We start from the raw sequence: 12778 nt of genomic DNA, 5'->3' as shown, positions 1-12778 counted from the left end.
TGGTAGTAGGTGATGCCGGTGTTACACGGTGGTGAGGCATACACCGATTACATAACATGCCCACCGGTAACACCTTCAACTCCTCCCGCTCGTGACAGTTTCAGCATGCGCTCAGCTGCGCTGGTGTATATTACAAGCGCTCCATCCATCCTATCCTGGCTGTCTGAGTGCATCATATCTCTGGTTAGACAGACCAGCAAGTAACGTTAGTTGTACATGTTGTGAACACAATCCCCCCTCATACACATGTGGGTAAGACCCTTATCTAAGCCTGTGTGTTTCTCTTGGAGCGGGTGGAGTGGAAGGTGTTACTGTGGGCATGTTATGTAATCGGTGTATGCCTCAACACCGTTTAACACCGGTAACACCTAAGACCGCGGCAAGCCTACTGTGTGGGAGGGTATCTTTGGAAAGGAAAAGGCTAAATTGATCAATCATGTGATTTATTTCTCATTGTCCGTCAGGGTGGAGGAGGATGAGGAGGAGGAGGAAGAGCAGGACCCATCTCCCCTGCCCACCCAGGTGATCCTGCGGCGTAAGCCCCCCTCCATCACCAACCGCCTCACCTCCAGGAAGAGCGCCCCGGTGCTCAACCAGATCTTCGAGGAGGAGGGTGAGTCCGACGACGACTTCGACATGGACGAGGGCCTGCCGCCCAAACTCAGCCGCCTCAAGATGAACATGGCGGGGAACTCTGCCGCCGCCGCCGCCGCCAGCCTGACGTCCGGCGCCGGCTCAGCGTCTTCCCCGGGGCCGACGCAGAAGCGATACCACCGTCGCAAGAGCCAAGGCCGCGGCTCGTCATGCTCCAGCTCGGAGACGAGCGACGACGACTCGGAGAGTCATCGTCGCCGCCTGGACAAAGACTCCGGCTTCGGCTACGGCTGGAACCGAAGGGACAGCAGCGAGGGGCCGCCCGGGAGCTCGGGGGGCAACGGGGGAGGCAGCAGCTCAGGGCAGGGCAAGCCCCCCGGAGACGGAGGCGGCACCTCCGGACCAGATAGGGGGAGTCCTCCTGGTGGAGGGGGTGGGAACGGAGGGGGAGGTCAGGGAGGGGGTGGTGGTGGTGGTGGGGGGGGAGGAGGGGGTAATAAAGGACAAGGCAGCCCCTCTAGTTGTTGTAACAACAGTAGCACTACCAACCCCTCCACTAACTGGTCGTCGCGGTCGTCGCGCACGGCGAGCCGCAGCATAGAGCTGGTGGAGAGCCTGAAGCTGATGAGCCTGTGCCTCAGCTCGCAGCTGCAGCAGCACCGCGCGGGGCGGGCCAGCCGGGGGGGAGGGGCAGGGGGCGTGGGGTGGAGTCTGTCGGGAGGCAGCGTGAAAACCCAGGAGAAATCCACCTGGAAGATGTGCATGGGCTCCACAGGGAGCCTGGACACCATCACCCTGCCCACCACTGCTCTGCCCCTGCCCCGCACACACCACCACCACCACCATGCGCCGCACACGCACCGCAAGGCGGCACCGCAGGCCACGCGGGCGGGGCCGCAGGGCAGGGACAGTCACCACAGCCTGGGCGGCCTGAAGAACGGCGTGCTCCAACTACCTCTGTGCGAGAAGACCATCTCCGTCAACATCCAGCGGGGCGCAGGCCGCCGGGACGGCCTGCTCTGCACCTCTGCTCCCGCCAGCTGCTGCCAGGTGATCTGAAGCAAACGTCACCGCTGCTCCAACCCACTGGACCATCAGCCCACCCCCACCCAACAACATGTTTATTCCCTCTCTGCTCTCCTGCCTGTATCGACTTCTCGGACCCTTCCCTCAACCCCCTTTTCAGATTATCCCTCCAAATTCACAAAAACCATCCCATACTCCCATACACTCCAAACCATCGACATGAGCTCCTAGCCCTCTGTCCTCACCACCTCTCTCCACATGATTCATTCAAACACACCTCTCCCCCTCTTAACCCTCACTCTTTTCGGTTTCTTCATTTTTGTCTCTAGCAGTTACCTGACCTCACAGCACCCGACCACCAACAGCACACCTGCCTTTTGCTGCGTCTTAACCACTGTCAGCACCGCTTCACCTTACTGTTACTTTGCTTGACTAGCTCCACTGCTTTGCTTCATGTACTGTACAGTACGTATGATGAGGTGCATGCGATGATGAGGGCTTAGTTTGCTTTTCACCTTTTATTAGTGTGTTTCACTTTCTCCCCCTGCTTTGGCACTTGCTTTTGACAACATACAAACATGTGGAGGTATTTGAATGGTGAATTAGGAAAACGGGAAGGGAGAAGACCTTTTCCCCCACTACAGGTGGTATAGTAGATGGTACTGTAGCTAAAAGGGCAAGCACTTAAAAGGAACTATTAGAATGATAATGAAATGATGTAGCTCCCCACTAGCACTGGAAAGCACAGGGCAGCTGAGAGGAGGGGAGTAGATTTCCATGTCAACACACTCCTGAGAAACACCCCTCTTTCTTTCAGCCTTCTTTCCCTCTTCTCCTCTGACTTTTGGTCTCCTTTTAATGTCTACCTAGCAGTGTCCTTGGAGAAAGCACTGATCAGACCTTCACCTGAATGCATACAAGTAGCTTTGACCAAGAGTCGAGATACATGATTACGACAAGGAAAGTTTTGGTTTGAATTTGAATGACCTCATTTTTAAAGGTGGAGACGGTGCTTTTTCTCCATATTATACTCAATAATAGGCAATCTGTTTTATCCTGTTTTTTGTTTTTAATATATGGAATTAAAAATGTTTTTTTTTTTACCACAGTGAAAACATAGATCATTCACAGGCCCCCAACAGTCACAACATACAGTACATTCATTTACAACCCTTTTGAATTCGGATGATGTTTTTTTTTTTTTTTTTTTTTGCTTGCTTAATAAATTGGACAGCAAGGGAAAGCATGGTGATTGGTCGAAGTCGTCCGAAGTGCACTCCTCCATGGCAGCATACATGTATCTTTTCAGGTGATAGTGCACAACACTGTAGCAGCAAATAACGCTCCTCATCACATCATCTTCACCAACACGTTTGTTTCCAGACACTTTATACAAGTCATGCCGGGAAATCGTTTGACAATAACAATGTTACTGCTGACCATGTATTTATAAAATTGGGTATCTATTTTCTATGTTTTTAAGTTCATTGCATAACCTGTATGTACAGAGTGATTGTACCGGGCGGCGGGAGAGGATGTGTCGGCTCTCATAGTAAACTTGTAGAGTTCACTAAGGCCTTTACTGCTCTTCCTCTGCTTTGTTAGCTGTCAGTTCAACAAGTGGGCATGACAGATACAGTAGGCTCATGTGGAAATGACAATACCAATACAAAGATCTGCATCAATGAGAATCCTAATTGTATGTCAAGAAAGATCATGTATTTTGATTTGACCTCTGCAAAGTTCCATTTGCACCCACATTGTAAGCTTGACTTTCTTTTTTCATGTGTTGACCTTGTTATGATGTTGTTCAGACAGGCAGGCTTGCTTTTAAAGGGTGTGTGCTGAGTATGTATATATGTCCAAAACAAAGGTTTATTTTTAAATTTGCTTTTTTGTGTGTGAGCGATCTGCTGTTTTAAAAATGCTGTGTTGATGTGGGCCCTCAAGTCGGGAAGTCGATGCCTATGTGAAGTCTCTCATTGGTTAGAACAAGTGTGTGTGTGCGCGCGCGTGCCCCATTACCCTCACTAACAAGGGAAGTTCGCTATTGCGACAGGCTCGTGACTTCTTAGCTTTAAAGGACCTGGGGCCTCACTTATCAATATGTGCGTAGAATTCCTCCTAAAACTATGACTAACTTGTCCAGTGACCGTCTACTCAATCCAATCGGTGTTTCACAATGTAGTGTCATCTTGCAAAGGTATTCCACACAAGTAGTGATGTAAAAAAATAAACACAACGGTAATAAAGACAACTTAGGCCGAAAATGTACGCCAATTCTGAGGCCCAATCTCAATGTCCCCCCTAAGGACTGAGCCCTCACAGACTTAATTGCCATCAGCTAGTAGGTGATTGAGTGGGAGAGGCTGCAAGGGCTCAAAATGGTATAGAGAGGAATGGGACAGCGCTCTCATGTTACCCTGACAACACCAACAACAATATTTTTTTACAATATTTTGTATTCATTTCAGTTTGCAAATGATTGTATAATGCAGTATAATAGATGATTTTGCAAACAAGTATATATACCCGCTCCAGCCACCTTCCTCCCATTCCCCCCATCCCTTCACAAGACAAAAAAACAAAAACAGACAACAAAAAAACACAACAAAAGTATAGGCTACACCTACATGTAAACTTCTTCTTTTTGGTAGCGTTTGCTCCTTCCATTGTGTTTACCGTTTCTTTCACACTTCCAGGAAACCCCCTAGTAACCACGGTAACCAAAATGTAGCATCACAACACTATGAACTGTGGGAAATCCCCTCGGGCAAAGTCTGCAGAGCTGCGGACTTACGGAAAGTCTGCATCTAGGGCTCGAAAATGTCTGCCGAGTGGGACAGCCCTATGAGCAATTACCCCGTTATCAATCACAGTGAGTCCAACTGGGACATTCTGCAGGTGGATCCGCCCCAATCAAACTATAAAGGGCCAATGCCAATTACCACGACGCATATAAATGAGCCTGATTATCGATTGAACAGGGAAATTGCATGCAGGTGTGCACACAGTCACTGGATAGGTTAGGCATTTTTTTAATGAATTCTTAGTAAGGGATCCTATGCACAGTTTGATAAATGAAACCGCAGGCCTAGATGTGAAAGAGAACAAATTAAAAGATAAACTGGGTGAGGGGAAATACTTTAAGGGCATTGGCAATAAGCTATACAGTAATTGCAGCTATGTGTACATAAACATTTTTCATTTGTTTTGCCTGTTTTGTTTCAATTCCAAACCTGTGCGTGCAGCCTTAGAACGGCCACATTGGACTGAAAAGGAAAAAAAGGAGAAAGCTGTCTTTTAGGTATTTTTGTTTTACTCTTTTGTCTTTTGAGTTTTCTTTTTAAAAATGAGATGTGTGTAAATAGAGTTGTAAATATGGTGCTCTTTATCTAGAACAGCAGAGTGAACCTTTTGGTGCATAGCTGTACAGTAATATAGCCTTATTATAATTAGTAATATGGGTGTCTCTGAGAAAAGTAAAAACGTGAGAGAAAAATGACACCATTCTATTCATAACGTCAAGTCTCTTGACCATTGTCTTACTCGGCTGTATCCAGGTGAATGACATGTGCATGTGTTTCAATGTTTGACATTACCGCTCCAATGACACAGGAGAGGAGAGAATCACCCACAGAAATGTTACTGGACCAAAACCAACTGAAAAAAAACAAGTAAAAGGAAATATGAGTTTGAAATGACAGAATTATTCAATGTATTATTCTGTAGTTGATACCTGTTGTCAAACGTTACATAGCTATGGTAATATCCAAAAATAAAATGTTGTGGAAAACTCTGTCTCATACTTGTCTTGTGAGTGTTTCTTGCTGGGTTTGGCTCAGTGATTCACTGCTGCATGCAACCAACGATTCTCTGTGGTGGTGGAGGAATACTTTCTACATGACTGAGCTGAAATTGGAAAAAAATCTTAAATTGATCCAATTCAAATGGGGAAACTCTTTCAGCTTGGTAAACCATACCTTTGGACCTGGTATGAGCATTTTTGGTAGAGTAGGATTTTGAAGCGATATATGGAAATGAAGTGGTTTGGAATCGGTGCACGTTACATGAGAGATGAGCGAGAGATTGGACACTCCAGGCCAGAGACTTTAAATAAATATATAAAGCTTTGATCCAGGTCGTGGAGGAAGGTGTTGCCAGGCGGTCAGTGATTAACAGGCTACCTGACACCAGAGAAGTTCTATTCTTGTGTAACCAAGACGCTTCCACATGCAGAGTTTATTCATATCTCCATCTCTATGAACTAGGCCTCTTTACTAAAACAACTGAGCTCTTAACCTCATCAACCAGGAACGCACGGTGAATGTAGGCCGAGGAAGAGCAGAACCCCTATGTTAGAGATAGACAGCTCACTGTTTACAACCTCGGGCAATTCCAGCCAATAATAGCACAAGAACACACATACTATAGGACAGGGATACTCATCTTGCTTTGCCCGGAGGCCACGTTTGCAAAATTACAGGAGGTCAGGGGCCAGTTAATAAACAAACATTAATAATATTGATTTTTCTGTGGCATTGTAGGTATTTGGGGTGTCAGCCGGAGTTTAGTCAGACAATTTTGTGCACACAAGATAGTAGTACATACAAGTACCTGGGTGGTCAGCAGGTGGCAATATTTGATAATTTAGCTGGAGCTCAGTCGAACTTTATAGTTTTATAGTGAATTAGAAAATGGCCAGGGGGCCACTTGGCACCCTGTCGCGGGCCGCATCTGGCCCCAGTGCCGCAAGTTGAGTATCACTGCTATAGGAAGAGTCAGACACATGCTTCATCTCCTTGTACATGGATTTATTTGAGCCAAGGGTTGCAGAGTGGATTGCTTGCTTTGATTTCTCCCTACAGCACTTTCAATACATCTGGTAACATTGCAAATACTAGCGCTGTGTGTATAAAACAAAGTTGTGGATAGGCATCACATTTCAAGGCACCATGGGGTGTTGTAAGAGTTCATGGTCTAAAGTCAAATAACTTAGAATTCATTATCTGAGATATTGGAAGCACTAGAGTAACAGGGGCTCGGCAATATGGACAATAGCACAATATTTCTGACCAAATACCTCAATATCAATATTGCGTCAATATTGTTGGGATGACTATTGGTACTTTCACAAAATATTTCACAATAAGATTTTTGATGAATAATCATCAGTAATGTGGATATAATGACTAAGTGGGTAAAGGCATAATAGAGCAGGTAGAAGAACAGTCTGGTAAGTTCAGAAAATTGCATCACTTTGCAGTCTTTAAATCAGAAAAAGACAACACTGATGCCATATCACGATATTCTGATATCCAAAATCTAAGACGATATCTAGTCTCACATCATATCGATATAATTTAATTATATATATATATATATATATATATATATATATATATATATATATATATATATATATATATATATATATATTGCCCAGCCCTATCAGCAACACTGTCATTAATATATAGATCATATTTCTGAATCATAATACCATAATTGTGTTTAACATGCAAAGATAAAGGGATAGTTCACTAATCAATATTAATCTTGGAGTGTAGAAGTGTACCAGGATTCCTGAGACAGAGAAAACCTGTTTGACGTCCTCCACTTTGCAAGCAGCTTCAATAAAAAGAAAATAACGATACTGGCAACTGTTCTCCTTTGATTGAACCCAGTGTTGTAGTGGTATAGTAGCTGGAGGTGGAGACACTGCTGCAGTGGAGTGTGTTTGCTGTGTGTACTCCATCATCCTGCATAATGTCACTAGTAATTATGTTAATGGGTGGGCGTAAATGCCTGAAAAACGGGCATACTGTCAAATGCATCATCCTTTAACTACACTACTGATTAAACCCTGAGCAAAAGTGACCGCAGTGGCTGACAAACAGAATAAACTAAGAGTAAAAATGACAAATATTTCCATACATATAGTACTGTATACAGCATACATATAGTACTGTATAGTACATACTGTATACAGCATACATATAGTACTGTATAGTACATACTGTATACAGCATACATATAGTACTGTATACAGCGTACATATAGTACTGTATAGTACGTACTGTATACAGCATACATATAGTACTGTATAGTACATACTGTATACAGCATACATATAGTACTGTATACAGCGTACATATAGTACTGTATAGTACGTACTGTATACAGCATACATATAGTACTGTATAGTACGTACTGTATACAGCATACATATAGTACTGTATAGTACATACTGTATACAGCATACATATAGTACTGTATAGTACATACTGTATACAGCATACATATAGTACTGTATAGTACATACTGTATACAGCATACATATAGTACTGTATAGTACGTACTGTATACAGCATACATATAGTACTGTATACAGCATACATATAGTACTGTATAGTACGTACTGTATACAGCATACATATAGTACTGTGTAGTACGTACAGTACGTACTGTATACAGCATTCTCTTAGGGTTCAAACACCTTTGAGCATTATTAGCCGGGTCGGTTCTCACCATTGCCAGCAATATTAAAGCCAACCTTCTTTCCACCTCCGACTGTCTGTCATCACTTATTTTGTGTTTCAACATAATGTAAACATATAGTACAATAATTGACATATGTTTCTGTTTCCGCTGTCAGATAGGCACGCAACTATAACAAAAAAGAAAAGAAAAAAAGATTTGATTGAGGATCACAAAATGTTAACTGGTGGTAATTTCTGTGTTGTTAGCATTTGGTGAGTCAAGATCAAATCACTTTCTTTCACTTTCTTTCTTGCCGGCGCCCGCCGGCAAGAAAGAAATTTACGGTTTTTTGGACGTTTGGATGATTTTTAGCCATAATTAGAGGAATATCTCATTTTAAATTAACATTAGGATTATTCAGTATTTTCTCCTTTTCTCACTCACTTGGTGATCTGCTCTCCCTTTAGGTAATTTTACAATTACACTACAACAGACAGCAACACAGGCAGAAACACTGAACTTATTATTATTATTATTATTATTATCACTTCGAAACACAGTGCAAAACTTGTCATCTCAACACAAAAATAAAATAACAATAACCGTATACGATTATAGCAGCAGCCAATGACAACACATTCAAGCCATCCTAACGTGCGTTAGTGAGTGCAGTACAGAGTCCGGGTCTGTCTGTCTCTCAGGTGTAATAATCCCACAACGATCACGGCTTTAACAAGCATCACAGGCTGTGTAAACAGTGTAAAGTGGGCTCTAAGCGTCAGGGGCAGTTCCCCCCTCAGATTTTGGGGAAAAAAAATAATAATAATAATTTTAGGGGGACCACATTTTAAGGGGGAGAAAATGTCCCCATGTCCCCCTGCTTCCGGCGCCCCTGACCCAGGGTTAAACCTGAAGTTACCTCGCTAAGCCACTAATCTTGTGTCGTAGTAGAGGCCCCTGTACACTATGTTGACACACAAAATTAGTGATCACAGACAGAGTTAGAGGTGACAGAATGTTCTTGACATTGCTGGCAGTGGTGAGAAGCGATCGCCAGCCTGCGGAAGGATGCCAGGCATCAGCCATGTTTGTGAAAAAGGTCTCCAGCCCGCAAATGTAACACTTTGACAGAAAACCCTCAAATAGAGCTTGATTACAGTACATCTGATTTAGAGAGCAACAGAATACATTTAGTGCACAGCTATGCTCTTAACACAGTGGTCTGCTGAGGACAACGCCATGCAGAATTCCTCTATTGCTAGCACACCGCTACATGGAAACTCAGCAAACAGCAAACATGGCATACTCTAAAGAATAACCTTTTAAATATTTTGTCTTAACATAATGGATAAGCCACACCTCTCAGCGAGGTGGTGACATAAACCAGTCTGACTTTGTTTAAACCGTATGAGACTTCTTGGCGGTGGATCAGTATCTGTAGGGCGCTCCTCTCCTCTCCCCCTCACTGGGCAGCCTTACTGAGCTCCGTGGCTTCAAGCATTTTCTGAAACACAAAGGACAAAACAACAGCAGATGACTCTTTTGATACGAGAAGGTGCAGGCCATTTGGGAAGCAATGGAAAGTGGGAAAATGGTCGGCATCCTACAGTACTCCTACATTACAAACGCATGTTAAGTGGTCAAGCTTTTGTTCAAACTCACAGAACTTTATTTGAAATTCTAGTGGAGATCCCAAAGTTTCCAAAGATACCAAATATGTCCTGCTGGATTACAGGGAAATATACAAAGATGCACGTCATCAACACATCATGGGGCGGCTGTAGCTCAGGAGGTAGAGCTAATCGCTTTGGATAAAAGAGGCCGGTGGTTCGATTCCCGCCTCCTCCGGTCTGCATGTCGAAGTGTCCTTGGGCAAGATACTGAACCCCAAATTGCTCCTGATGGTGTGCCAGCACCGTGTGTGGTAGCCTGCCGCCATCGGTGTATGAATGGGTGAATGTACCTACTGATTGTAAAGCTATATAAATGCAGGCCATTTACCATTTACATCAGATTTTTCTTCCATTTGTAGTAATGGTGCAGCCAATAAAATTAGTCTTATAGTCTTAGGATATTTCACTCAATATAAGCAGCTGGCATTAATGTACAGTATGAACATTTGAGGGGAAAGGAGGAGTTAAGGGGCACTGGGAATGTAAGAGACATGGAGACAGGTTTTTGTTAAATAAACTGATGAAAATGTCCTCTCCTGTGAGAGGCACTCAACATGGCCACAAAGTTCAAACAAAGCAAAAACCTTGACAGATATTTGAGTTGACAAGAAACAGGGATATGCATGATTAAGAATGGTGGAGTTTTTATTCTTAATTTCTCAAAGCCTGAGCACACGCTGCCCCCTAAAGGATGTAGTGGAAGAAGTCGTGTAAAGAAACAAGGAAAGTTATGATCAACGGTGCATCGCTCGGGGCTACCTGTGTCGTTAAGACGACCAGAGGCAGAGAGCCTCTCTCCCTCCTTCCCCAAAATGACATTAGACGTGGGGGCGGAGAGGGGAAGCAGAGCTTTTACAACAGCATGACATCTCTCTCCACGGGGGCCTGCAGAGGCTCAGGCAGATCCAGTTAGTCAGGGAGCGCCAGCTCTGGGATGATGTGGAGACCTCAGTTGGAACGACGGTGAGGTATTGTTTGGAAGCGCCCCGCTCAAACCTGATCCGATACGCCGTGGATTTGATCTGTTTTTTCACGGCTGTCCGAACGGGACAGAATCTGAAGAACCCCCGTGGTTTGGCACACCCCCCCGTCAAGGTTAGACAGTAATAGAAAGAGCACATCTGTGTCACATACTGTAGGTGTAAAAGAGGAGATGAGAGTGAGTGGAGAAGTGCTGTCTGCTGTCAGGCTGTGATTCGACGATGCATTGTTGGACATTATTAAGGTTCCCGTTCCGCGGAAGGGTTTCTGCTGAGGTAGACGTTTACTAGACCTGGCGCTGATTCTTCAGGGGCAGCACAAGGGTTAAATACATGTGGACTCCAGAGAAGAGACATGATTCTTTTCAGGAGCAAATTGAAAGACTGGGTCCTTCCTCTGGAGGAGAAGCACATTAAAGAAAATATGTTAAAACATGTGAACTGTCAAAGAAAAGAAACTCACACTTCCATCAGCAGAAAATCCAACGAACAAGACATCGCTGAGGTAAAAGCACTCGCCTAACACCATGGAGACCCGGGTTCAATTCCCAGCAGCGGTACTTCCGGCTTGGTCAGACATTCCTACAGAAGCCAGTGGGGTATGTCTCCTGGTCGCTACACTAGTGCTTCCCCTGGTTGGTCAGGGTGCCTGTTCAGAGGGGAGGGGAACTGGGGGGGATAACGTGATCTTCCCATGTACTACATCCTGCCGGTGAAACTCCTCGCTGTCAGGTGAAAAGAAGCGGCTCTCCCCAGATTGGCAGAGGGGGTGGAGCAACGACGGGGACAGCAGGGGGAATTGGCCAAGTACAACTGGGGAGAAGAAAGGGAGAAAAACACAAAAAAACTTGATTTAAAAAAAAGGGAACAAGACGTCATGGTTCTGGACACACTGTTTGATTGACAGGTGATATCTGGGAAGTGCCAAAAAACAACAGCAGCACCAGCTCCATTAGCCCACATTCAAATGATTGCAGTGAAACTTCCATCCACCACCACCATGCTGTCCTCAGGCCCTGGTCTCTGGGGCCGATGCTCCTGCTCCACCAGCCTGGAGAACATATCCGGCTAATTGTCCTGATATGTCAGTATCGATCAGAGGAGAGGGGAAGCAGCGCTGCAGCAGAGCTTCATACCAGCTTATTTGATCTATCAGGCGCGCACACACGCACACACACACACACACACACACACACACACACACACACGCAGGTCTAGGCTCTTATTCAACCCTCAGGGGTTTGGAGGCTACTCATGTTGATGGTACACTGTATGAGGGTTATTAAGGCTACAGGGGAGACAATACAAGTCAGTATCCATCAGGCCAGTGCAGTGTGTGTGTGTGTGTGTGTGTGTGTGTGTGTGTGTGTGTGTGTGTGTGTGTGTGTGTGTGTGTGTGTGTGTGTGTGTGTGTGTGTGTGTGTTTGTTACTACACTAACTTGGCGTATTGGGTTTAGGTTAGGGTTGTGCATTTAGTTGTGATGGTTAAGGTTAGGGGCTAGATCAGACCTGGGCAACTGGCGGCCCGCGGGCACCCCCTGTGTGGCCCGTGCTGGAATTGCAAAAAAATAATAAAAAAAATATATAAATTACAGTGAACGCAACATGCAAGATACCCGCTGAATGAGTGTCCAAATGTTCATGTCATTCTGGCCAATACTCCACTTCTGTTATAATATTTCAGTCTGGAATATGGAATATCTTTCAATACTCTTTATGGCTAAAAGGCTAAAAGTAATCTCATGTGTAAGAAATTACTGTTCTACATTTAAGTAAAAATTTAAATAATTAGGCTAACTCATTGGTTTTGGATTTATTTATTTAGCTTCAAGAGTGCATTTTTGTTTGTGTGACCCTCAACACAGGCTTTGAGAATCCCGGGCCACTTACTGATACTTACTGTATGCTTAAATTAACCCACTCATATTCTGGTTTATTTCAAGAAAAACATTTTGGCTAGTGGAAATTCTAATTGGCTGGTAATTTTAAAATCTAGCAGCCATATTGGCAGGTGGTCAAAAAAG

General features: G+C 44.5%; 2 protein-coding genes across 3 annotated transcripts in view; one reads left to right on the top strand and one right to left on the bottom strand.

Annotated features, from left to right (window-relative positions):
- snrka (SNF related kinase a) overlaps positions 1–1653 on the top strand; it is a gene marked incomplete at its 3' end in the record, with an annotated part of 142314 nt that extends 140661 nt beyond the window's left edge. The window contains exon 8 of the mRNA XM_083649811.1: positions 465–1653. Coding sequence (XP_083505937.1) covers positions 465–1653 — 1189 coding nt within the window. The remainder of the gene's footprint in view (positions 1–464) is intronic.
- A 6363-nt stretch (positions 1654–8016) lies between these two features.
- The window catches only part of ano10a (anoctamin 10a), a 64884-nt gene continuing 60122 nt past the window's right edge, over positions 8017–12778 (bottom strand). For both annotated transcript variants that reach the window (XM_083640238.1, XM_083640239.1), the window contains one exon: positions 8017–9604. In XM_083640238.1, coding sequence (XP_083496364.1) covers positions 9563–9604 — 42 coding nt within the window. In that variant the 3' untranslated portion in view covers positions 8017–9562. The remainder of the gene's footprint in view (positions 9605–12778) is intronic.

Source organism: Poromitra crassiceps, assembly GCF_964638095.1.
Source record: "Poromitra crassiceps genome assembly, chromosome: 1".
NCBI lineage: Eukaryota > Metazoa > Chordata > Actinopteri > Beryciformes > Melamphaidae > Poromitra > Poromitra crassiceps.
Note: the sequence above shows the minus strand (reverse complement) of the source record. Positions and strands in the feature narration are given on the sequence as shown.